Source organism: Leuciscus leuciscus (genome assembly GCF_965113295.1).
Source record: "Leuciscus leuciscus genome assembly, chromosome: 16".
Classification (NCBI taxonomy): Eukaryota; Metazoa; Chordata; class Actinopteri; order Cypriniformes; family Leuciscidae; genus Leuciscus; species Leuciscus leuciscus.
The window spans coordinates 41,426,005-41,453,029 of record NC_138740.1 but is presented as its reverse complement, the minus strand read 5'-3'; the positions used below and the strand labels follow the sequence as shown (position 1 = coordinate 41,453,029).

At 44.2% G+C, this 27,025-nt stretch overlaps 3 protein-coding genes and 1 long non-coding RNA gene across 4 annotated transcripts in view; 3 read left to right on the top strand and 1 right to left on the bottom strand.

Annotated features, from left to right (window-relative positions):
- arsb (arylsulfatase B) overlaps positions 1 to 9,387 on the top strand; it is a 10,474-nt gene extending 1,087 nt beyond the window's left edge. The window contains exons 2-8 of the mRNA XM_082140080.1: positions 317 to 503; positions 2,854 to 3,044; positions 4,224 to 4,431; positions 5,430 to 5,673; positions 7,806 to 7,876; positions 7,956 to 8,108; positions 8,530 to 9,387. Of these exons, the coding sequence (XP_081996206.1) occupies positions 317 to 503; positions 2,854 to 3,044; positions 4,224 to 4,431; positions 5,430 to 5,673; positions 7,806 to 7,876; positions 7,956 to 8,108; positions 8,530 to 8,783 (1,308 nt within the window). The 3' untranslated portion in view covers positions 8,784 to 9,387. The remainder of the gene's footprint in view (positions 1 to 316; positions 504 to 2,853; positions 3,045 to 4,223; positions 4,432 to 5,429; positions 5,674 to 7,805; positions 7,877 to 7,955; positions 8,109 to 8,529) is intronic.
- homer1 (homer scaffold protein 1) overlaps positions 1 to 27,025 on the top strand; it is a 190,370-nt gene that overhangs the window by 145,438 nt on the left and 17,907 nt on the right. The gene's annotated exons all lie outside the window — the stretch shown is intronic.
- Positions 8,799 to 10,503, bottom strand: LOC309476946. The gene is made up of 2 exons (XR_014198425.1): positions 9,929 to 10,503; positions 8,799 to 9,816 (listed from the first exon to the last, which is right to left on the bottom strand). It is a non-coding gene; the product is annotated as an uncharacterized lncRNA (long non-coding RNA).
- Positions 21,162 to 27,025, top strand: part of lhfpl2a (LHFPL tetraspan subfamily member 2a) — a 45,292-nt gene continuing 39,428 nt past the window's right edge. The window contains 1 exon segment of the mRNA XM_082140089.1: positions 21,162 to 21,470. The gene's annotated coding sequence lies outside the window, so the exon portion shown is untranslated.

The following is a 27,025-nucleotide window of genomic DNA, read 5'->3' as shown; positions in this document are numbered from 1 at the left end:
CGGTTCAAACATCAAACTCAAGCTCCTCCCACATTTCTCTTTAAAAATCCTTGTTTTAAACTTCTAATTCGTGACTGGTGTTTTGTTTTGCTCAATCCTCTGCGCTTCCGCGTTCATCAATGCGTCATGTGTCGGGTCAGAGGTCATGTGTAGGGTGTCAGAGGTCATGTGTCTGGGTCAGAGGTCACTATTCCACAGGAACTTGACTCACGTACGGCCGTTACTGGAAGTCAGTGATTTTAGTTTATAAAGTTATAAATATGGATATTTTTCAGGAATACCGTGGTAAATGTGGCGTGTGTGTGTGTGTGTCCAGATCCGCACGGGTCTGCAGCACCAGATCATCTGGCCCTGTCAGCCCTACTGTGTTCCTCTGGACGAGAAGCTTCTTCCCGAGCTCCTGCAGGACGCCGGCTACGCCACACACATGGTGGGAAAGTGGCATCTGGGAATGTTCCGGAAGGACTGTCTGCCCACCCGTCGAGGCTTCCAGACCTTCTTCGGTAGGAGCCCAGTCACTGAGTGGCTGCGTTTACATCCAACCAGATAATCCGTTAGTAATGGGATTGACGACTCAATCGCACTGAAAAGCCTTCGTGTAAACGCCTTAATCGACCCGATTGAGCTCGATCCCAGTGACATTACGATGGGATTGAAAGGGGTTTATTCCTTTTCTAATCCGATCGAGAGAACATGTAATCACTTGATCGGATTGAAAACCAAAACTGAAAGGACTGCGCATGTGCAATGATGTAGAAATAGCGTAATGAAGTAATTATTATGCGCAAACAGCGGGAAACTCTGTATATTCGCGCATGTCAAAAAAGATATCCCGATTTGAAGCTTGTGACATATAAACACACATCAACCCGATCACATGTTTAGCGTTCATGTAAACACTACAGTCAGATTCTTAAATCTGAATGAATTCAGTCCAATTGAAACAAAAGTTGTGCATGTAAACGTAGACATTGTGATTCAGGAACAGATGCTTTATGCTGAGGAGTGAAAGGAGAAAATACGTCATTACGCTATTTCTACGTCATTACGCTATTTCTACATCATTACGCTATTGCTACATCATTACGTTATTGCTACGTCATCATTACGCTATTTCAACATCATTACGTTATTGCTACATCATTACGTTATTGCTACATCATTATGCTATTGCTACATCATTACGCTATTTCTACATCATTACTACATCATTACGCTATTTCTACATCATTACGCTATTTCTACATCATTACGTTATTGCTACGTCATCATTACGCTATTTCAACATCATTGCGCTATTGCTACGTCATTACGCTATTGCTACGTCATTACGCTATTTCTACATCATTACGCTATTTCTACATCATTACGTTATTGCTACGTCATCATTACGCTATTTCAACATCATTGCGCTATTGCTACGTCATTACGCTATTGCTACGTCATTACGCTATTTCTACGTCATTACGCTATTTCTACATCATTACGCTATTTCATTACGCTATTTCTACATCATTACGCTATTTCTACATCATTACGCTATTTCAACATCATTACGTTATTGCTACATCATTACGTTATTGCTACATCATTACGTTATTTCTACATCATTACGCTATTTCTGTCATTACGCTATTTCTACATCATTACGCTATTTCTGTCATTACGCTATTTCTACATCATTACGTTATTGCTACATCATTGCGCTATTGCTACGTCATTACGCTATTTCTACATCATTACGCTATTTCTACGTCATTATGCTATTTCTACATCACTACGCTATTTCAACATCATTACGTTATTTCTACATCATTACGTTATTGCTACGTCATTACGCTATTTCTATGTCATTACGCTATTTCTACATCATCATTACGCTATTTCTACATCATTACGCTATTTCTACATCATCATTACGCTATTTCTACATCATTACGCTATTTCTATGTCATTACGCTATTTCTATGTCATTGCGCTATTTCTACATCATTACGTTATTGCTACGTCATTATGCTATTTCTACATCATTACGCTATTTCTACATCATTACGCTATTTCTACATCATTACGCTATTTCTACATCATTACGTTATTGCTACGTCATTATGCTATTTCTACATCATTACGCTATTTCTACATCATTACGCTATTTCTACATCATTACGCTATTTCTACATCATTACGTTATTGCTACGTCATTATGCTATTTCTACATCATTACGCTATTTCTACATCATTACGTTATTTCTACATCATTACGCTATTTCTACATCATTACGTTATTGCTACGTCATTACGCTATTTCTACATCATTACGCTATTTCTACATCATTACGCTATTTCTACATCATTACGCTATTTCTACATCATTACGCTATTTCTACATCATTACGCTATTTCTACATCATTACGTTATTGCTACGTCATTACGCTATTTCTATGTCATTACGCTATTTCTACATCATCATTACGCTATTTCTACATCATTACGCTATTTCTACATCATCATTACGCTATTTCTACATCATTACGCTATTTCTATGTCATTACGCTATTTCTATGTCATTGCGCTATTTCTACATCATTACGTTATTGCTACGTCATTATGCTATTTCTACATCATTACGCTATTTCTACATCATTACGCTATTTCTACATCATTACGCTATTTCATTAAGCTATTTCTACATCATTACGCTATTTCTACATCATTACGCTATTGCTAAATCATTACGCTATTGTTATGACGTAGCAATACATTTGGTTGCATGTAAACGTAGCCACAGTACGTAGCCAGGAACTGTAACCAGGAACAGATGCGTTGTGTTGCTCGTGTGTGTGTGTGTGCAGGATACCTCACGGGTTCAGAGGATTATTTCACTCATCACAGATGTACTTTGATCGCTCCTCTGAACGTGACGCGCTGCGCTCTGGACCTGCGGGACGGGGAGGACGTGGCCGTCAACTACACGGGCCAATACTCCACAGAGCTCTTCTCTCAGAGAGCCGAGGACATCATCTCACACCACGGGCCCGAGAAGGTACTCGCGCTCCTTCAGGTCCCATAGACACAAACATGCATCTGATATAGGGGTGTGTGAGTACGATGCACAGACACTGACAGTCTGTCACACACGCCTGGTTACGGGACGGTTCTCTCTCCAGTCTTACTGCGCTAATACTGTCAGATACACACCAGGTTTACAGAAACACAGCTGGTAATATCCAAAATGAAAGCAAACATTTGAGAGAAGATGGTGTGCGTGTCATATATGTGTGTGTATCAGAAGCGTTCAGGTCTTAAAGTCACAGTAGCCTAATAGTAAACATGCTGCCGCTTGTCCTTAAAGGCACAGTTCACCCAAATTATGTTCTAGTTTACTCTCTAATGTTGTTCCAAACCTGAATTAATTTTTTTCTTGGGTTGAACACAAAATAAGATATTTTGAATAATGTTGCTAAACGAACAGTTGCTGGTCCCCGTTGACTATGGAAGTCAGTGTTTGGTTACCCAGATTCTTCAAAATAACTTTTATTTTCAACAGAAGAAAAATGTATTCAGGTTTAAAACATCTTGAGAGAGTAAATAATGACATTTTTTATTTTAATGTAATTAAAACAAAAAACAAAGAGAAAATCACTCACTGCTCTTGACTGATAACTTTAATAGTAGCTTTAAGAATCAATGTATAATTTATACAGTAAAGTCTATGTAGTGTTTTATTTTTATATTTGTTTCATTTGGATATTATGTTGTGTATATGTAATATGTATCTTTGTTCTTATTTTTTAATAACAAAAAAAAAAGACAAAGATTTTGGCCTAAATGTCTGCCTATCTCTATTTTATTTTATATTTTGTGACCTTGTAAGGATTTGTTTTTAAAATAGGGACGTTACTATGGCTGTAATGCTCAGTCACAAAATAGTAAAAACCAACATGCAAAAAAAAATCGTGAGAAAATCGTGAATCGTGATTTTTGCCCTATCGTCCACCCCTGATCTGAGAACATGCTCTGCCTGTTCATATCAAGACATGAAATGTTTATTTTATTGTTGCTCTTGCCCTTCCCCGCCTATACGGTGCTAATATGATTTGTGGAGGTCTTAAAAAGCCCTAAATGTGATTTTAAAACCACTGTCAGAAATGCATCGGCAGGGAAGCACACGCATCGCTGCTTTCTGCTAGTAATGAGGAAACCATGTTCTGGTGTTCGGCAGCCATTGTTCCTCTATGTGGCGCTGCAGGCGGTTCACGCGCCCCTCCAGGTCCCCGAGCGCTACGTCGCCCCCTACAGCTTCATCAAGAACACGCACCGGCGCGAGTACGCAGGCATGGTGTCGGCGATGGATGAAGCCGTGGGGAACATCAGCCGAGCTCTTCAGGACGCTGGACTGTGGAACAACACCGTTCTCATCTTCTCCACAGGTACTGAGAAGCTCAGATCTATCATACAGCAGCTTCACAGGCAGTCATACTTCTGTAATAGCAGAGCTGTATTTATAGTGCTGACTAGCATCAGTGACTCAAGAACAACTGAGTCATCCAGACAATTGAGCGTTCGCAGAGACCCGCCCCCTTTAGTTACTGTTGCTATGTCCAACAAGCCACGCCTCTCTCACGCTACATCACTGACACAGGACACTGACTGACAGACAGGACAGAACAAGTTACTTTAGATATCAAACAAAGTCTCAACTTTCAAATTTGGTCATTTTCTAAAGAAATCTAACAACAAATACCTTTTTATGGCTTTTTAATGTGTCTGACAGATCGCTCAGTTAAAGCCGCTCGTGAACATCATCTCTTCCTTCTAGTTCATTTATAGCGTCATATAATCATGAATGAACAATGGAAAGACGTCAGTACACACCGTTTTTCAAGTTCTCCAACGTTAATCTACTAACTCTCCTGACTGCTTTGTCGGACAAAAATGGCGGATTATGATTGGTCAGATCGTCTGTCAATCAAACTCCCTGCGAAGGGTGAATTACGAGATTTTAATGTCTGTCACTTTTGTTTCGTTGTTTCTTAAAACAAGCAAAATTATCTGCCAATGGGGAAAGAAAAATAATGTTAATTCAAACAGAAACAAGATTCATTTTCTTCCTCCATTGGCAGATAATTTTGCTTTTTTTTTTTTTGAAAAAACTCACTTAATTTTGATTTATTTCCTCGGAAAACAAAGCATAATATCTTATTTCACTTTACTCCTCTAGTAAATGCTTCTTGATTTAAGAATGTTTAGATATTTGGACTGGAAACAAGACCAAAATACTAAGTAAGAAAAGCATTTTTTGCAGTGCAGTAAATAATTTCAATCAATAGAGGATCAAATGATGTTTTCTACATCAGGGAACAAATAAGTCAAAATGAAGTGTCGTGATCAGTCCATAAGGTGGCGCTGTTTCCCTTGTGTTGGGCAGATAATGGTGGTCAGACCCTGTCGGGGGGGAATAACTGGCCTCTGCGTGGCAGGAAGTGGACGCTCTGGGAGGGCGGAGTCAGGGGCGTGGGCTTCGTGACCGGGCCAATGATAGAGCAGCCAGGAAGTGTCAGTCGAGGGCTCATCCACGTCTCTGATTGGCTGCCTACGATCGTGGGTCTGGCCGGGGCGTCGACCAACGGCACCAAACCTCTGGACGGCTTCAATGTGTGGGACACTATCAGGTGAATGTGAACATCATCATCAGTATTTCCACATGTTGGTGCTGTTTTGATGGCTGTGAATCACAGTAGAGGATCAAATGATGTTTTCCACATCAGGGAACAAATTAGTCAAAATAAATGGTTTGTATGAACACCTGCCAGTGATGAACTGAGACAAAACATTGCAAATAACCGTAATTCAAAGGAAATACCAGATTATTTATTCTGATTTCATTGTTTTAAGCACAAACTCACTTCATTTTGGTAGTTTTTTCATAAAACAAGACTTAATTCTGCTTCTCCAGTAAATGCATCTTGATGTAAGAATGTTTAGATATTTTATTTAAGTAAAGTCGTGATGATCAGTTGAGCTCTGGGTTTAATCGAAATGTGTGTTTGAGATTTAAATGTCGGTCCTTTTTGTGTCGTTCAGAGATTTCGATGTCGGTCGCTTTTGTTTCGGTAAGAGATTTAAATGTCGGTCGCTTTTGTTTCGTTCAGAAATTTCGATGTCGGTTGCTTTTGTTTTGTTTGTTTTGTTAAGAGATTTAAATGTCGGTCGCTTTTATTTTGTTTGTTTCGTTAAGAGATTTAAATGTCAGTCAGTTTTGTTTCAGATTTAAATGTCAGTCGCTTTTGTTTCGTCTGTTTCGTTAAGAGATTTAAATGTCGGTCGCTTTTGTTTCGTTCAGAAATTTCGATGTCGGTTGCTTTTGTTTCGTTTGTTTTGTTAAGAGATTTAAATGTCAGTCAGTTTTGTTTCAGATTTAAATGTCAGTCGCTTTTGTTTCGTCTGTTTCGTTAAGAGATTTCGATATCGGTCGCTTTTGTTTCGTCTGTTTCGTTAAGAGATTTAAATGTCAGTCACTTTTGTTTCATTTAGAGATTTAAATGTCAGATTTAAATGTCGGTAACTTTTTCTTCGTTAAGAGATTTAAATGTCGGTCAGTTTTGTTTCGTTAAGAGATTTCGATGTCGGTCACTTTTGTTTTGTTTGTTTCATTAAGAGATTTAAATGTCGGTCAGTTTTGTTTCGTTAAGAGATTAAAATGTCGGTCAGTTTTGTTTCATTAAGAGATTTAAATGTTGGTCACTTGTTTCATTTAGAGATTTAAATGTCAGATTTAAATGTCGGTAACTTTTTTCTTTAAGAGATTTAAATGTCGGTCAGTTTTGTTTCGTTAAGAGATTTAAATGTCGGTCGTTTTTGTTTCGTTCAGAAATTTCAATGTCGGTTGCTTTTGTTTCATTTGTTTTGTTAAGAGATTTAAATGTCGGTCGCTTTTATTTTGTTTGTTTCGTTAAGAGATTTAAATGTCAGTCAGTTTTGTTTCAGATTTAAATGTCAGTCGCTTTTGTTTCGTCTGTTTCGTTAAGAGATTTCGATATCGGTCGCTTTTGTTTCGTCTGTTTCGTTAAGAGATTTAAATATCAGTCACTTTTGTTTCATTTAGAGATTTAAATGTCAGATTTAAATGTCGGTAACTTTTTTTTCGTTAAGAGATTTAAATGTCGGTCAGTTTTGTTTCATTAAGAGATTTCGATGTCGGTCGCTTTTGTTTTGTTTGTTTCGTTAAGAGATTTAAATGTCGTTCACTTTTGTTTCGTTTAGAGATTTAAATAACAGTCGCTTTTGTTTCGTTAAGATATTTAAATGTCGGTGAGTTTTGTTTCGTTAAGAGATTTCGATGTCGGTCGCTTTTGTTTTGTTTGTTTCGTTTAGAAATGTAAATGTCGGTCAGTTTTGTTTCATTAAGAGAGTTAAATGTCGATAACTTTTGTTTCGTTTAGAGATTTAAATAACAGTCGCTTTTGTTTCGTTAAGATATTTAAATGTAGGTCAGTTTTGTTTCGTTAAGAGATTTCGATGTCGGTCGCTTTTGTTTTGTTTGTTTCGTTTAGAAATTTAAATGTCGGTCAGTTTTGTTTCATTAAGAGAGTTAAATGTCGATAACTTTTGTTTCGTTTAGAGATTTAAATAACAGTCGCTTTTGTTTCACTAAGAGATTTAAATATCGATAACTTTTGTCTTGTTTAGAGATTTAAATGTCATTCACTTTTGTTTTTTATTTAGAGATTTAAATGTCGGTCAGTTTTGTTTAGCTAAAAGATTTAAATGTCAGGTTTAATAGAAGCGTGTGTGTGTGTTTCAGTCGTGGTCAAGCTTCTCCTCGGGTTGAGCTTCTGCACAACATCGACCCGCTGTTCGTGGACGACTCGCCATGTGAGTGAGAGACCGGTTTACACTGAGACCAGAACCAGGTTTCACTCCCGATCACACATGAGCTGCGTGTCTCTTTCAGGTCCTGGTGATGATGTGTCGGGGGAGTTCCTGCAGGACTCTTTACACTCGTCAGCATCTCGGCCCGTTGCACTCGGGTCGCGTTCAGAGTTTAATATATCGGTTCACGCCGCCATTCGCTACAAGAACTGGAAGCTTCTGACGGGTTATCCAGGTAAAGTCATCATGAAAGGATAAGTTGTGCTGTTAGATCTTCTGGAAGAAGAACAAATGTGGGCAGGGTGTGTGTGTAACCGCAGTCACTCCGGCCGACTGTGATGTCACACGCGTAACCTCTATACTTTAAGTGAAATTGCGCACAGCACACTAATATGAAGCATACGTGACATATTCTTAGGGTGGTGCTAAGCGATATTGGCCAATCAAATTGGTGTGATGGTATAAGAGCTTCAGACATTCGTCCACACCAAAGGTGTTCCCATAGCGATATTCGGGGGATACTACTCAGGGAACAAAGGTTACATATGTAACCGAGACGTTTTGTGGGATTCCTTCAGGTTGTCCTCTGTGGTGGTTTCCTTCAGGTTGTCCTCTGTGGTGGTTTCCTTCAGGTTGTCCTCTGTGGTTTCCTTCAGGTTGTCCTCTGTGGTTCCCGCCCCCTGCTGGTCGTGCGCAGAAGGCGTCGGAGCCGCTGAAGCCGGTGATGCTGTTTAACATCGAGGAGGATCCCGAGGAGCGAGTGGAGGTTTCCCATAAGCGCCCGGAGCTCGTGGCCTTCCTGCTCCGACGCTTGCAGGAGTACCAGAACCAGGCCCGACCCGTCGACTTCCCCCCCGATGACCCCCGCTGTGACCCCGGGGCTGGCGGAGCCTGGGGACCCTGGCAGTGAAGAGGAGGAGAAGGAGTGTGTGTGAGTGTTTGTGTGTGTGTGTGTGTGTGTGTGTGTATGTGTGTGAGAGAGTGAGTGAGTGTGTGCGTTTTTTGTGTGTGTGAGTGTGTGTGTGTGAGTGTGCGCATGCGTGAATGTGTGTGATTGTGTGCGCATGTGTGTATGTTTGTGATTACAGCTCTCACCTTTAAATCATCTTAGTCTTTTGAAAATGAATAATTTTTCACCACAATCAGCATCAAATGCAATTGCAGTGGGTGTGTGTGTGTGTGTGTGTGTGTGTGTGTGTGTGTGTGTGTGTGTGTTTGGGCTCATGTGAGTTTAAGTATCCGTCTGTGATGGTATGTTCATTTATTCTAAGCGAAAACCATATGACTCTTCTGAAGTCTGATTCTCCTCTGAAGCTCGTGTTTCCCATCATGCATCAGTTCTTGTGTGTTTTAACTGTTCAGCACTGTATGAGAAACACTGAGCAATGAGGCTCATTCTCACACACACATTACATATTCATTTTAACCCTATGAAAATCATATGAAAAATATATATTTTTTAAATGGAACATTTATTGAACCATTGGACGAAATAAAAAATCTAAAAACAAAAACGTTTGCATACGTGTTTTTTTTATTTTATTGAGTGTCATATTTGATGCATCAGGCTTTTATGGCTCATATAGTCTGATATAGTGAAAATATGGAGGAAAAACTGTTTTATTCATGTAAATCAATGAGATCTTTATAGCAGTACAGCAGGTACGTACATAAAATGCATATAAATATTATTTGTCACTCTATATCTGCCAATAATATGTCTTAGTAAGATGATATTTCATATTTTTTATATTTACACTGTCTTTATCAGTCTGAAGCAGGATCAGATCTTGTGCTTCACTGTAGAGATGGAGAACAGACTGAAAAGCCATTAGTGAGGAGGAGACAGAGTTTTCCAGAGACGGGGACAGAAACAGCTGGTCACTTCCTGTAATAGGACCCGCCCCCTCCTCTACACTTCCTGTAATAGGACCCGCCCCCTCCTCTGCACTTCCTGTAATAGGACCCGCCCCCTCCTCTGCACTTCTTGTAATCGGACCCCGCCCCCTCCTCTGCACCTCCTGTAATAGGACCCGCCCCCTCCTCTGCACCCACCCGCCCCCTCCTCTACACTTCCTGTAATAGGACCCGCCCCCTCCTCTGCACTTCCTGTAATCGGACCCGCCTCCTCCTCTGCACTCCTCTGCACTTCCTGTAATCGGACCCGCTCCCTCCTCTACACTTCCTGTAATTGGACCCGCCCCCTTCTCTGCACTCCTCTGCACTTCCTGTAATCGGACCCGCCCCCTCCTCTGCACTCCTCTACACTTCCTGTAATCGGACCCACCCCCTTCTCTGCACTCCTCTGCACTTCCTGTAATCGGATCCGCCCCCTTCTCTGCACTCCTCTGCACTTCCTGTTATCAGACCCGCCCCCTCCTCTACACTTCCTGTAATCGGACCCGCCCCCTTCTCTGCACTCCTCTGCACTTCCTGTAATCGGACCCGCCCCCTTCTCTGCACTCCTCTGCACTTCCTGTAATCGGACCCGCCCCCTTCTCTGCACTCCTCTGCACTTCCTGTTATCAGACCTGCCCCCTCCTCTGCACTTCCTGTAATCGGACCCGCCCCCTCCTCTGCACTTCCTGTAATCGGACCCTCCCCCTCCCCTGCACTTTCTGTAATCGGACCCGCCCCACTTCCTGTAATCGGACCCGCCCCCTCCTCTGCACTTCCTGTAATCGGACCCTCCCCCTCCCCTGCACTTTCTGTAATCGGACCCGCCCCACTTCCTGTAATCGGACCCGCCCCCTACTCTGCACTTCCTGTAATCGGACCCGCCCCCTCCTCTACACTTTCTGTGACTGTGGAATCGTGGCCTGTGATTGGCTGAAGATGAAACTCAATGTCTCCACGTGTCTCGGTCTGTCTCTCAGTTTCCTTCTGAAGCTGTTTGAAAAATATTGAAGTTTAAAACTAGTTGTTGTAAGGTGTGTGTGTGTGTGTGTGTGTGTGTGAGACAGAGTGTGTGTGAGAGTGTGTGTGTGAGATTGTGTGTGAGAAAGTGCGTGTGTGTGTGAGAGAGAGAGAGTGAGTGTGTGTAAGTCTGATTGTGTGTGTGTGTGAGACAGAGTGTGTGTGAGAGAGTGTGTGTGTGTGAGTGTGTGTGTGAGAAAGTGCGTGTGTGTGAGAGAGTGAATGAGTGAGTGTGTGTAAGTCTGATTGTGTGTGTGTGTGTGTGTGTGTGTATATACAGTAAATGTTTGTATCTGTGTGACGCTTGTGTTCCTGTTGTGACAATGCACTTCCATCTTTTAATAAGCATGAAATAAATGTGATTATAAAGTGGGTTTGTGTGTATAATAATAGTTCAGATGAACGGCACAACGCATTATATAGTCTAAAAACTGTGATGTCGTGGTGAATGTGAACAGATTCCAGATGTGATCGATGACCTCATGACCTCACGGTTCAGTTCATCTTGTGTGTGTGTGTGTGTGTGTGTGTGTGTGTGTGTCGGATGATCAGTGTCACGTTGTGTTTCTGTCACACACACGAGCTGCAGCTGAAAATAGAGCAGGTTTAGTGTCTCGCTCTCAGATGAAGGTGGTAATTATGTGTGATTTGACAGAGGAACTCTGGGATACGCTGGAGGTGTTTGTCCAAACGCTGAGACGCAGCTGACGGCACAATCTGGTGTGTGTGTGTAGTGTGAGTGTGTATGTGAGTGTGTTTTTTTTTGTGTGTGTGCGTGTTTGTGTGTGTGTTTGTGAGTGTGTGTGCTGTTTTTGTGTGTGTGTGTGTGTGTGTGTGTGTGATAGTGAGTGAGTGTGTTTTTGTGTGTGTGTGTGTTTATATGTGTGTGTGATTATGTTTTTGTGTGTGTGTTTATGTTTGTGTGTGTGTGTGTGTGTGTGTGTGTGTGTGTGTGTGTGTGTGTTTCACGTGAGTGCTGCGGGTCACGAGTGCGACAGAAACAGCCATTATGTGTGTTGTGTGCCGTCAGTTACAGACAATGAGGAGAAACATGGAAAATATGATCTTACACAGCTGTTACACACATCTCTCACACACACACACACACACACACACACACACACACACGCACACGCACGCACACACTGCCTCAGTTACTGTAAATCAGAGGTTAGCAGCTGAATCGCGCTGGTGTAGTGGTTTCATCAGCCAAACCCCTTAGATGTCAAATATTTACCAGATATTTAAATTTTTGTTAATTTATCAACCCAATTGCATGTTCACTGTTCTCTGATGTCAATAATAACAATCATCATTAGTATTAGTAGAAGTACTATGTTTTAACTAATTATAATAAATCATAAATAAAAATTGTAATGTAATTTTTTTTTATATTTGATCATTATAATAATGAAATACAGCTGTCATTCTGAAATGTACACAGTTCTCTGAATAAATATTAAGAAAGAAATATATTACTGTTGTAAATTATTTTTACATTTTAATGTAAAACAAAATAGGTGAGATCCAGCGGACAGAGTTTGGGTGATGAACATTCTCAATCGTCTTAATGACAAATTATTATTATTTCATTTTTTGGGAGTGAAGTGTGTGTGTGTGTGTGTCACAGGAAACACCTCCATCAGCTAATGTGGGCGTGACCTTTAACCTTTGATCTGATACCAGTGAGACCCTGACAGCTGCAGTATACGGACTCTCTGGTGTGGTTTCTCTCTCTGTTCTTCCATCACACACTCATCAGAAAATCTTTACTGTGGTAACATCACTGCTTCAGCTTCTGTCATCTCTTCTCCTCATGGACATGTGCAGATGTTCATCCTCGAGCCTCAAGTTTCATTATGTTTTCTTTAGGGTTTCATTGATCATAAGTCACCTAAAAATTTTCATTCTCTCATTATTCACTGACTCATAAAAATAAAAAAAGTCCAAACAATGAAAGTCGGTGGTGTCCAATGTTGTTTGGGAGGGTAAATTGTATTTAAATGCTTTTTAGAAAAACTATCCCCCGAGAACCATTACAAAACGTTTGTGATGGAAACATGCAAAGTTTCTTGAGGGAATGCAACAGTTCCCTTACGAGAATGTTCTCTAGTACTGCGTTGCAAACGCTGTGGTAAAACTCCTTTTCTCGAGAATATTGAAGCCTTTATTTTAAAACGCATTGCAGCTGCACAGCGAGAGCATCATAGCTCGCGCGAGTGAGCTGATTGGCTGTGCTGCGGCAACTGCACAAACCTATGGCGAGTGAGCAGGAGCGCGCGATCCAATGGGAGCGCTTGGCGCCCTGCCAGACTCGAGCGCGCCAATTTGGACGTGACAGGAGAGTATAAATTCAGAGAAAACTCACCATATGACAGATCTATTCTCCTTCAGCTATGAGACACACCTCGTTGCTGATTTCTCCGGATTGGAAGCCGCCTCGCCGTAGAACAGCCTCTCAGCGGAACAGCTTCACGCCGTCGGCAGACTTCGCAGCAAGCGTTTCCCTGTGGCATCCGGCGAATATCCTTTGCAAGCTTTTTTAAAAGAGCAAATCGCTGTTTTAACAAATTTTTTAGCGCGTTGTTACAAATGCCGCTTCCCATCTGCGATTCCTGTGGGTTTCCCTGTGACAGCATGCCTGTGGCTGTCCTCCGATCCAGACTCGCTCTCGCTACTTCAGAGAGTGAGCCCGGCCCCCTTCCGTCTTCGGCGCCCCGTGAGCCCCGTAGGAAGAAGCGGCGCGATCAGAGGATCCCTGAACGCGGTGATTTCAGCGCGTGCACGCCGGGTCCTTCCCCACGTGCCTCGCCTACACCTCCATCTCCAGTTCGGTTCGTCAGAAGCGACCAACGCGACTCTGTTGCAGCGGCGGGACTCGTTTCCTTTCTGCTCGTTTCCTTTCCTTTTTCCTTTCCGTTCAGCGGATCTGCTGAGGAACTGGATGACGCACTTTCAGTGGCGGCATCTGAGAGTGAGGACTGGTCGGGCTCCGCGGACCTCGCCCCTCCCTCTCAGAGTGATCGTCTCGACACCAGAGCGAGCATTGACGCCGAGTTTCTCCGTGTCATGTCTCCTGCTGTCGACGAACTGGGTCTCGACCGGCTTTCACCAGCTGAACCCGCCAGAAGCCGCCTCGACGAATGGTACCTGCCGGGGCGCCAAACGCACCGCGCACCGCTCCATTTCTCCCTGAGGTCCACGAAGAGCTCACAAAGAGCTGGTCTCCATGGCATGGAGACCGCTTCTTCCTCTACCACGCTCTCCACTGTTGACGGCGCTGAGGAAAAGGGCTACGTGACGCTCCCGCACTTGAGGAAGCGGTCGCCGCGCATTTGTGCCCTCCCACTGCAGGAAGTTGGAGGTCAAAAGCGGTGCACCCGTCCAAGCCGTGCAGGACTACTTCGGCTATGGCCAGCCGCGCTTATTCCGCCGCCGGTCAAACTGCCTCTGCACTACATGCCATGGTGACCCTTCAGGTGTTCCAGGCTAAACTCCTCCGCGCTATGGATGAGTCAGGCCCCGATCCGGACGCCTTCAAGGACCTCAGAAGTGCTTCAGACTTGGCGCTACGGGCAACAAAGACCACTCAGGCCATCGGCCACAACATGGCCAGCCTAGTAGTATTGGAGCGCCACTTATGGCTGAATTTGACTGAGATCAGGGACGCGGACAAGACCGCCTTCCTCGACTCACCTTTCTCCACAACTGGTCTCTTCGGCCCATCAGTCAGCGGCTTCGCAGAGCGCTTCACCGAAGCCCAAAAGGCTTCCAGTGCTATGAAGCACTTCCTCCCGAAGCGCTCCAGTTCGGCTTCACGGCGCCCCAGGAGCACGCTGCAGTCAGAGAAGACAGTGCGGCAGGTTCATCAGCCCCGCCCAGCGGCTGAAACCAGCCAGCGAAACAGCCCCGGCCGAAGCTCACGCTCGACCACGAGCCCAAAAAGCCGTCCTAGCCGGTAGAAAGAGGGGTCTATGTCCCGCCGCGGCCGGACCAGCCCCGAAGACCTCTCGAGTGCTTCTCACAGCCCCCTCTTCAGATCAGGCGGCTTACAAACGCTCTCCACGAGCGCCTCCTGTCTTGAGTTTGGGCCTAACGACTCTAAAGTCTTCCTTAAGCCAAGACACGGATATGTACCAAAGGTGCTCTCAACACCGTTCAGAGCCCAGGTGATCTCTCTATCAGCTCTCCCAGTTTCGGGAGAAGATAGTGATGCTCACACGCTCTGCCCCGTCAGAGATCTGAGAATATATTTGGAGCGTTCGGCCTCTTTCAGGCAGTCTGAATAGCTCTTTATCTGTTTCGGGGGGCCGCACCAAAGGGCTGCCGGTCACGAAACTCACGCTATCCAGATGGATAGTGGATGCTATTGCTCTGGCATACACCTCACTGGGCCTCCCGTGCCCTATAGGTGTAAGAGCTCACTCCACAAGAGGCATGGCTTCCTCTTGGGCGTGGTCCAGTGGAGTCCCTATTGAAGACATTTGTGCGGCGGCCGGCTGGTCCGCTCCGTCCACATTTGCAAGGTTTTATAACCTAGAGGTCCCTGCTCTGCAGGCACGAGTTCTCTCCATCTAGGCTCTGGCTCTATGGACCCTGGCTGGTGTGGAACTCAGACACACTGTTGTGACTTCATTTTCTATGTGGGAATAATATTCTAGATCCCTGGCTCTTTCGACCCAGCCCTATACATATTTCTGAGTGGCTTTGTGCTTCACTTTATACTTGCATATCATTTTAGACCCGACGCTCCGGTCTGTGATATTCAGACTACTCTGTCATAGTCCCGGGGCTCCCCGGATTCTCAGAGTAATCGAGGGCGAATAGCACGGCGTTTTAAATTGGGTTCCCACAGCGTTTGCAAAGCAGTACGAGAGAATGTTCTTGTAAGGGAACGAGTACTGCGTTGCCTTGCCGTGCTATTTCGCTCATATCAGGTGTTTCGCTTCAGTCGATATAGACCTGTCATATGGCGAGTTTTCTCTGAATTTATACTCTCCTGTCACATCCAAATTGGCGCGCTCCTGCTCACTCGCCATAGGTTTGTGCAGTTGCCGCAGCACGACCAATCAGCTCACTCGCGCGAGCTATGATGCTCTCGCTGTGCAGCTGCAATGTGTTTTAAAATAAAGCCTTCAATATTCTCGAGAAAAGCAGTTTTCACACAGCGTTTGCAACGCAGTACTCGTTCCCTTATCTCTAAGGGAACCGAGGTTACATAAGTAACCAAGTACGTTTTGCGAGCGAACGCAAAGTTTCTTGAGAGAATGCAAAGTTTCTTGAGGGAACGCAACAGTTTTGCGAGCGAACGCAAAGTTTCTTGAGGGAACGCAATAGTTTTGTGTTCGAATGCAAAGTTTCTTGAGGGAACGCAATAGTTTTGTGTTCGAACGCAAAGTTTCTTTAGGGAACGCAACAGTTTTGTGTTCGAATGCAAAGTTTCTTTAGGGAACGCGAAGTTTCTTGAGGGAACGCAACAGTTTTGTGTTCGAACGCAAAGTTTCTTGAGAGAACGCAATAGTTTTGTGTTCGAACGCAAAGTTTCTTTAGGGAACGCAACAGTTTTGTGTTCGAATGCAAAGTTTCTTTAGGGAACGCGAAGTTTCTTGAGGGAACGCAACAGTTTTGTGTTCGAACGCAAAGTTTCTTGAGAGAACGCAACAGTTTTGTGTTCGAATGCAAAGTTTCTTGAGGGAACGCAACAGTTTTGTGTTCGAACGCAAAGTTTCCTGAAGGAACGCAACAGTTTTGTGTTCGAACGCAAAGTTTCTTGAGGGAACACAACAGTTTTGTGTGCGAACGCAAAGTTTCTTGAGGGAACGCGAAGTTTCTTGAGGGAACACAACAGTTTTGTGTTCGAACGCAAAGTTTCTTGAGAGAACGCAACAGTTTTGTGTTCGAACGCAAAGTTTCTTGAGGGAACACAACAGTTTTGTGTGCGAACGCAAAGTTTCTTGAGGGAACGCGAAGTTTCTTGAGGGAACACAACAGTTTTGTGTTCGAACGCAAAGTTTCTTGAGAGAACGCAACAGTTTTGTGTTCGAACGCAACAGTTTTGTGTTCGAACGCAAAGTTTCTTGAGGGAACACAACAGTTTTGTGTGCGAACGCAAAGTTTCTTGAGGGAACGCGAAGTTTCTTGAGGGAACACAACAGTTTTGTGTTCGAACGCAAAGTTTCTTGAGGGAACGCAACAGTTTTGTGTTCGTACGCAAAGTTTCTTGAAGGAACGCAACAGTTTTGTGTTCGAACGCAAAGTTTCTTGAGGGAACACAACAGTTTTGCGAGCGAACGCAAAGTTTCTTGAGGGAACGCAACAGTTTTGCGAGCGAACGCAAAGTTTCTTGAGGGAACGCAACAGTTTTGCGAGCGAACGCAAAGTTTCTTGAGGGAACGCAATAGTTTTGTGTTCGAACGCAAAGTTTCTTGAGGGAACGCGAAGTTTCTTGAGGGAACGCAAAGTTTCTTGAGAGAACGCAACAGTTTTGTGTTCGAACGCAAAGTTTCTTGAGAGAACGCAACAGTTTTGTGTTCGAACGCGAAGTTTCTTGAGAGAACGCAACAGTTTTGTGTTCGAATGCAAAGTTTCTTGAGGGAACGCAACAGTTTTGTGTTCGAATGCAAAGTTTCTTGAGGGAACGCGAAGTTTCTTGAGGGAACGCAAAGTTTCTTGAGAGAACGCAACAGTTTTGTGTTCGAACGCAAAGTTTCTTGAGAGAACGCAACAGTTTTGTGTTCGAACGCGAAGTTTCTTGAGAGAACGCAACAGTTTTGTGTTCGAACGCAAAGTTTCTTGAGAGAACGCAAAAGTTTTGTGTTCGAACGCAAAGTTTCTTGAGGGAACGCAACAGTTTTGCGAGCGAACGCAAAGTTTCTTGAGGGAACGCAACAGTTTTGTGTTCGAATGCAAAGTTTCTTGAGGGAACGCAACAGTTTTGTGTTCGAACGCAAAGTTTCTTGAGGGAACGCAACAGTTTTGCGAGCGAACGCAAAGTTTCTTGAGGGAACGCAATAGTTTTGCAAGCGAACGCAAAGTTTCTTGAGGGAACGCAACAGTTTTGCGAGCGAATGCAAAGTTTCTTGAGGGAACGCAACAGTTTTGCGAGCGAATGCAAAGTTTCTTGAGGGAACGCAATAGTTTTGCAAGCGAATGCAAAGTTTCTTGAGGGAACGCAATAGTTTTGCAAGCGAATGCAAAGTTTCTTGAGGGAACGCAACAGTTTTGCGAGCGAATGCAAAGTTTCTTGAGGGAACGCAACAGTTTTGCGAGCGAATGCAAAGTTTCTTGAGGGAACGCAACAGTTTTGCGAGCGAATGCAAAGTTTCTTGAGGGAACGCAATAGTTTTGCAAGCGAATGCAAAGCTTCTTGAGGGAACGCAATAGTTTTGCAAGCGAATGCAAAGTTTCTTGAGGGAACGCAACAGTTTTGTGTTCGAACGCAAAGTTTCTTGAGGGAACGCAATAGTTTTGCAAGCGAATGCAAAGCTTCTTGAGGGAACGCAACAGTTTTGCGAGCGAACGCAAAGTTTCTTGAGGGAACGCAATAGTTTTGCAAGCGAATGCAAAGCTTCTTGAGGGAACGCAACAGTTTTGCGAGCGAATGCAAAGTTTCTTGAGGGAACGCAAAGTTTCTTGAGGGAACGCAAAGTTTCTTGAGGGAACGCAACAGTTTTGCGAGCGAATGCAAAGTTTCTTGAGCGAATGCAAAGTTTCTTGAGGGAACGCAATAGTTTTGTGTTCGAACGCAAAGTTTCTTGAGGGAACGCAATAGTTTTGTGTTCGAACGCAAAGTTTCTTGAGGGAACGCAATAGTTTTGTGTTCGAACGCAAAGTTTCTTGAGGGAACGCAACAGTTTTGCAAGCGAATGCAAAGTTTCTTGAGGGAACGCAATAGTTTTGTGTTCGAACGCAAAGTTTCTTGAGGGAACGCAATAGTTTTGTGTTCGAACGCAAAGTTTCTTGAGGGAACGCAATAGTTTTGCAAGCGAATGCAAAGTTTCTTGAGGGAACGCAATAGTTTTGTGTTCGAACGCAAAGTTTCTTGAGGGAACGCAACAGTTTTGTGTTCGAACGCAAAGTTTCTTGAGGGAACGCAACAGTTTTGCGAGCGAACGCAAAGCTTCTTGAGGGAACGCAATAGTTTTGCAAGCGAATGCAAAGCTTCTTGAGGGAACGCAACAGTTTTGCGAGCGAACGCAAAGTTTCTTGAGGGAACGCAATAGTTTTGCAAGCGAATGCAAAGCTTCTTGAGGGAACGCAACAGTTTTGCGAGCGAATGCAAAGTTTCTTGAGGGAACGCAAAGTTTCTTGAGGGAACGCAAAGTTTCTTGAGGGAACGCAAAGTTTCTTGAGGGAACGCAACAGTTTTGTGTTCGAACGCAAAGTTTCTTGAGGGAACGCAATAGTTTTGTGTTCGAACGCAAAGTTTCTTGAGGGAACGCAATAGTTTTGTGTTCGAACGCGAAGTTTCTTGAGGGAACGCAATAGTTTTGTGTTCGAACGCAAAGTTTCTTGAGGGAACGCAATAGTTTTGTGTTCGAACGCAAAGTTTCTTGAGGGAACGCAATAGTTTTGTGTTCGAACGCAAAGTTTCTTGAGGGAACGCAACAGTTTTGCGAGCGAACGCAAAGCTTCTTGAGGGAACGCAATAGTTTTGCAAGCGAATGCAAAGCTTCTTGAGGGAACGCAACAGTTTTGCGAGCGAACGCAAAGTTTCTTGAGGGAACGCAACAGTTTTGCGAGCGAACGCAAAGTTTCTTGAGGGAACGCAATAGTTTTGCAAGCGAATGCAAAGTTTCTTGAGGGAACGCAACAGTTTTGCGAGCGAATGCAAAGTTTCTTGAGGGAACGCAAAGTTTCTTGAGGGAACGCAACAGTTTTGCGAGCGAATGCAAAGTTTCTTGAGGGAACGCAATAGTTTTGTGTTCGAACGCAAAGTTTCTTGAGGGAACGCAATAGTTTTGTGTTCGAACGCAAAGTTTCTTGAGGGAACGCAACAGTTTTGCAAGCGAATGCAAAGTTTCTTGAGGGAACGCAATAGTTTTGTGTTCGAACGCAAAGTTTCTTGAGGGAACGCAATAGTTTTGCAAGCGAATGCAAAGTTTCTTGAGGGAACGCAATAGTTTTGTGTTCGAATGCAAAGTTTCTTGAGGGAACGCAACAGTTTTGTGTTCGAACGCAAAGTTTCTTGAGGGAACGCAACAGTTTTGCGAGCGAATGCAAAGTTTCTTGAGGGAACGCAACAGTTTTGCGAGCGAATGCAAAGTTTCTTGAGGGAACGCAATAGTTTTGTGTTCGAACACAAAGTTTCTTGAGGGAACGCAAAGTTTCTTGAGGCATGTGAAGAGAAATACTGCATGATTAGATGAGGCAGGTTGTCTTTGAGAGAGTGAGCGGTGAATCTCTCCTCTGTGATGTTTGTAAGCCCTCTGTATTCACACACCTCTTATTTCCTCAGCTGTGTGTTGCAGGAGCGCGTCACCGATGATCTGAGGTCAGTTTAGAGCAGATCTGAGGTCAGTTTTAGTGCAGATCTGAGGTCAGTTTAGTGCAGATCTGAGGTCAGTTTAGTGCAGATCTGAGGTCAGTTTAGTGCAGATCTGAGGTCAGTTTAGTGCAGATCTGAGGTCAGTTTAGTGCAGACGGCTGGTGGTCCGTCAGGGTTACAGTGGGTGAAGAATGTGTGCCATGCAAACAAACACACACAGCCTCTGCCTGCGAGCACAACAAACACACACAGCCTTCGCCTGCGAGCACAACAAACACAGACAGCCTCTGCCTGCGAGCACAACAAACACAGACAGCCTTCGCCTGCGAGCACAACAAACACACACATCTGAGAGATGAAGGGCTAGCACTACCATAGGGTCTCATAGAGTTAACATGAACTAGCCATGAACAATACATTTAAAGCAATTAATGTTAATTTCCACATTTTCTAATGCATTATTAAAATCAAAAGTTGTATCTGTAATTATTTAAAAGGCTAATATGAACAATGATAAACACTGTAACAAATGTTCTGCTCAATTGTTCGGTAATGCATTATTGTATATGCTTATTGTAAAGTAACCAAACACGCACACAATTTCTCATTAACATCTCGAGTAGATCTATTGAGATGCAGGGAGTGTCTTTATTTACATCAAGTTTTATTCATTATTATAAGTTTATTCATTTATAAAATGTACATATATTTCTATTAAATTATTAAAATCAAATGTATGTTAGTTAAAAATATATATATTTAAATACAGTTTTTAGCCTCTGCTAAACTTTTCCAGATGTTATGAAGTCTGACAAAGAGTTTTATCACCGTATAGATAATTTAAAACGACGCAAAACAAGCCGATATCGGCAATAAAATCACGCGACATCGGAACCACGAAAGCCTCATGTTGCTCCGATTAAAGAATTATTGAGCGAGCACGCGCGCGCACATACAGCTGTAAACCCGCGTGGAAGCGCCGGTGTGTTGCCGTGGTGACGGTGGAGAGAGAGAGAGAGAGAGAGAGAGAGAGAGAGAGAGAGAGAGAGAGAGAGAGAGAGAGAGAGAGAGAGAGTGTGTGTCGGTGAATGAGTTTGAGAGCTCGTGAACGGTTTAACGGAACGCATCGTTTTCTGGATGTTTTAAATCACCGACTTTCTTTCCCGAGACCCTCCGGCTGACGAGCGCGCGCACGTGAGTATCTTTTGTTCTCGCGCATTTACCTCAGATTTCTACATTTACCTCAGATTTCTACATTTACCTCACTTTCTTAAATGAACACCTCAGATTAACGGAGAAAAACTGCAGATTAGTTTTATTTAGACCAAGACGACATAAAGACGTTTGAATCGGTGTTTGCGTCTTTTATCGTCGGTTCGTCCAGAACGGAAAGTCGTGGCAGGAGAAACGACGAGTTCCTTCTTTCTCTCTTCTCTTTTTTCTGGATTTTGAAAGCGTTTTTCTTTGCTTTAACGTGATATAACTTGAGATTTAGAGCTGATGTCGGTGATAAATGTTAATTTTCTGTAGTTTTAATGTTTCTGTGAGGAGGATCGTTCAGATTTACTCATTCATACTCCATTTATCTAAAACAAACTTCTTTAATTTGCTTTATTTCATTCAGTAGTATGTCAGAAACACACAGTAAACCAAGCGAAATATTAACGAACATCTGACGGTATTATCGTGGATTAAAGATACTATCATGGACTTTATTATTGTAATATCATAGCCTATATATTTGTACACATAGGCTACTATGTTATTCAATAAGATCATGTCTTATTTTGTGTATTGATTCCATTTGAACTATACCGATTCATTTTAGAATAGCAGTGATTTATTTTATAACTAATGATTCAGTTTAGAATAGCAGAGATTCATATTTAAACTGTCAATTATTTTACTATAATGTTTCATTTTAGAAGTTTAGATTCATTTTTCAATTATAGTGATTCATTTTAGAACTGTTGTGATTCATTTTTTAACCATTTTGTGTAATTTTTTAACTATAATGATTAGTTTTAGAACTGCATTGATTCATTTTTGAGCTATAGTGACCCATTTTAGAAATGCAGTGATGCTTTTATATTTTAGAATAGTCTATTGCGATTAATTGTGCCTCTTTATCTCACAATTCTGAGAGAAACGGTCAGGATTGCGAGTTATAACCTCGGAATTGCTAGAAAAAAGTCAGAATTTAGAGTTTATATCTCGCAATTCTAATAATTGTGAGATATAAACTAGCAATTCGAGTTATAGAGAAAAAGTCGGAGAAAAAAAAGTTAGGGTTAGTCACAAAAAAGTCACAATTACATTTAAAAAAAAGTTTAATAGTGAAGACATTAGCTTTTCCCCTCAGTTTAAACACCATCCTGACAGTACATCAATCTCTCCGCTGTACATCACAAAGTCTGATACCTGATTTCACTTATATTTTAAGTACTATGTGTCGACAATGCCACTGCTTTAGGGACCCACAATGCCTTGGGCCGCCGTGATTTCCCTGCGCTGGCCCTTTAAGGTCTGTTTGAGGTTAGCTGGTTAACCAGCACTCGATCATCAGTGAACGCTCACTTTATGGAAGCTAAGAATAAGAGCTTGGACGGTCCAACCGTAAAACTGCAGAAGCCAAGAGAACACAAACACACACCTCTCATACACTGCCAGAGAGAGAGAGAGAGAGAGAGAGAGAGTGTGTGTGTGTGTGTGTGTGTGTGTGTGTGTGTGTGTGTGTGTGTATACACGTACGTGTGTGAGAGAGGCTTCCTCCATGAAAAAGTGGAAAACGAGAGCAGTTGTCCTGCAGTGTTTGTGGGCGTCAGGTAAACAGTGTGTTGTTCAGATCTCAGAACACACAGTGTGTGTGTGTGTGTGTGTGTGTGTGTGTGTGTGTGTGTGTGTGAGAGAGAGGCTTCCTCCATGAAGAAGTGAACGAGAGCAGTTGTCCTGCAGTGTTTGTGGGCGTCAGGTAAACAGTGTGTTGTTCAGATCTCAGAACACACTGTGTGTGTGTGTGTGTGTGTGTGTGTGTGTGTGTGTGTGTGTGTGTGTGTGTGTGTGTGTGTGTGAGAGAGAGAGGCTTCCTCCATGAAGAAGTGAACGAGAGCAGTTGTCCTGCAGTGTTTGTGGGCGTCAGGTAAACAGTGTGTTGTTCAGATCTCAGAACACACAGTGTGTGTGTGTGTGTGTGTGTGTGTGTGTGTGTGTGTGTGTGTGTGTGTGTGTGTGTGTGAGTGTGTTCAAACCCTCGTGAGCTGCCTACCTAGACAGCGTTTCAGTGGTCATATGCACACTAGCAGAAAACCATCCTTCAGATATTAATAAGACGACACGCTGACTGATTGGCAGTGACAAAACTGACTTATGTCATTCGTTTTAGAACTGCAGTGATTCATTTATGCTCTTTAGTGATTCATTTTAAACAATAATGATTCACTTCAGAACTGTGTTGATTCATTTTGAACCGTTGTGATTCATTTTAGAACTGTATTAATTAACTTTTGATGTACAATGATTTATTTTAGAACGATAATGATTCATTTTAGAGTTGATTTGATTCATTTTGGAACTGTGTCGATTCCTTTATGAACTAATGATTCATTTTACAACTAGTGATTCCTTTTGAACTATAATGACTCACTTCAGAACTGTATTGATTAATGATTCAGGAAAGTCGGCTGTGATTTGAAGACGTGTTTAACTGGTTACAGTAAGATCTTCTGTAACACGAGCCAGTGTGTGTGTGTGAGAGAGAGTGTGTGTGAATGTGAAACCCAAGACCAGCATAGTGTTAAAATGCTAATTGAATGTGTGCTGGAGGTCAAAGGTCAAACAGACACAGCTGCTGTCTGGGTTCATATCAGGCACTCATCATGTGTGTGTGTGTGTGTGTGTGTTTCTCAGACGTGTGTGTGTGTGTTTCTCAGACTGGTGAATCTGGATGTGGCCGGTTCTGTTTAAGGGCTGTAAATGGGTCACATGACGTGTGGAGTTTTCCATGCGCTTCCCAAACGGAGCCTGTTTGAGTGAATTAAAACCAGCCTTCAAATCAAGCTCTGAGGTCTGAGCGCCGGTGTGTGTGTGTGTGTGTGTGTGTGTCAGGCTGACCTGTAGAGCGTCTTCATTGTGCTCTGAGTGTGTGTGTGTGCTGTAGTGTGGGTCAGTCATGCACACTGATAAGATTAGTGCTGTAGTAAACCAGTCTCTCGTTCTTATCTCGGTCTCTCTGTGTCTCGTGTGTTTTCATCTGTGCTGCATCAAGCAAATTCCTCTTGCTCTCCTTCTCTCTGTGTGTGTGTGTGTGTGTGTGTGTTTGAGCTCACGGCAGGGTGTGTTTCAGCTCTGCAGGACCCTCGGCTCTTCCCGCTTGTGGGATTCATCATTCCCAGTTTATTATTCCCCAGCACTAACAGACTCAAGTGTGTCCAGTTACCAGATTGTGATTGTGTGTTAATGACCCACAGCTGTATGCAAATGAGCCGGCGCAGTACCCAATCATGGCTGAGTGTTTTCATGATCACATGATTGTGTGTTTTGATTTGTGTTCGGCTACTGATGTCATTAGAAACATTCATTTCAAACCAAGTTTCCACTGGTTTTCCCACTGGTTCTCCACTGGGTTTCCACTAGTTTTTCTCTGGTTTTCCTCTGGTTCTCCACTGGGTTTTCCACTGGTTTTCCTCTGGTTTTCCACTAGTTTTCCTCTGGTTTACTTCTGGTTTTCCACTGGTTTTCCTCTGGTTTTCCACTAGTTTTCCTCTGGTTTTCCTCTGGTTTTCCTCTGGTTTTCCACTAGTTTTCCTCTGGTTTTCCACTGGGTTTCCTCTGGTTTTCCACTAGTTTTCCTCTGGTTTTCCACTAGTTTTCCACTGGGTTTCCTCTGGGTTTCCTCTGGTTTTCCACTGGTTTTCCTCTGGTTTTCCACTAGTTTTCCACTGGTTTCCCACTGGGTTTCCTCTGGTTCTCTTACGAGAGGTCTCTCGTACTGCGTAAGATATCTTACGCTAGGGGAAAATCCTTTTCCGCGAGATATTGAAGCCAAAAATTATCCTTAATTTTGTAATAATGCAAAACGCGTTGCAGCAGCAATGCAGACATAGGCGAGACAGCTCGCGCGCCTATTGGCTGCTCTGCGGCAACTGCAGCAGCCTATCGAGCGAGGCCTGGCGTGACGCCAGACCCAATCAGGGCACTTCGCGCCCGCTGCGTCACGTCCCGCCGAAATGGGCGTGGTCTAGGCCTATAAATATCGCTCGCAGGCAGCTATTATCTGATTTTTCATCCTTCAAGCGAAGCACACGCATCGCTGGAGCTGGATTAGAAGCCGCGCCGTCGAGAGAGAGCACCTTCAGCGGGACGAGTCACTGAAGTCGCTGGCCGCGCCGCTTTCCTGCCTTCCTGCTGCGCTTTCCGGCGCTTATATCCTTCTCTTTTATTTGCACTGTATTTCTGTGTGTGTGTGTCGCCGCCGCGACACACATTTCTAAAAGAGCTAGCGTCTTTTTAAAGATGCCTTCCTGCGGCTCGTGCAGAGCCACACTCAGCGACGGGGACCGCCACGTGATCTGCGTTTCCTGCCTGGGTGAGGAACATGCAGCTCTCGCGCTCGCTGACGGCGGATGCCCTCACTGCGAGCTGATGGCAATGGCGACTCTGAGGACTCGCCTAGCCGTCTTCACCGAGACTGCTCCCCCGCCCGCCGCGGCGTCGCGCCGTAAAAAGCGCCGTGCCCAGCGGGCCCCGGAACCCTCCCTCAGCCGCCAAAGCTCGCCGGTTCGCCCGCTTGCTTCCCCGGCTTCTTCTGTTTCGCTTCCTGACGGACAGCGGCCGCCGTCTGCCGCCGCTTCCGTTGATATCGCGGATGAGGAAGCCCTGCTGGGAGAGGATGATTCCTGCTCTATCCTGGCGTCAGGCAGTGAGGATTGGGCGGGCTCTGAGGACCCCGCACCCCCTGCCCGCACTTCGTCAGGCAAGAGAGCTTCTATTGAGACGGAACTCATGCGAGTACTCGCACAGGCCGCGGCGAGCCTCGGCCTCGAGTGGTCTTCGCCTGAGCAGCCCGCTCACAACCGGCTGGATGGATTTTTCCTGCCTGGGGAGCGCGCTTCGCCTGTGTCCAGACCGGCGCCTTTTCTTCCTGAGTTACACGAAGAAGTCGCCAAGTCCTGGAGCGCCCCCTATTCTGCTAGAGTGCGTCCTGCTGTTTCTTTGGCATTCTCCGCCGTTGACGATGCCAAGAACAGAGGATACCTCTCGCTGCCGCCGGTTGAAGAGGCGATAGCGGCCCACTTATGCCCGCCCTCCGCTGGACGGCGCGCTAAGCCGGCCCTGCCCTCTAAAGCTTGCCGCACGACGTCGAGCTTGCTCCACCGCGCTTTCTCCGCCGCCGGGCAAGCTGCGTCAGCGTTGCACACCATGGCAACGCTCCAGATCTTCCAGGCCGATCTCCTCCGTAAGCTGGATGAGGAAGGACCTGACGCGATCTGTGTGCCGGACTTAAGGAGTGCCACGGACCTCGCTCTTCGTGCTACTAAGTCCGCAGCGCAAGCCATTGGACGGACTATGGCTTCTCTCACCGTGTCTGAGAGACATCTCTGGCTGACGCTCTCGGAAATGGCCGAGTCTGAACGCACCGCGTTCCTCGACGCCCCGCTTTCCGCCACAGGCCTCTTTGGATCCTCCGTCAAAGATTTCGCGGAGAGATTCGCAGAGGTACAGAAAGCGTCTCAGGCCATGAAGCACTTCCT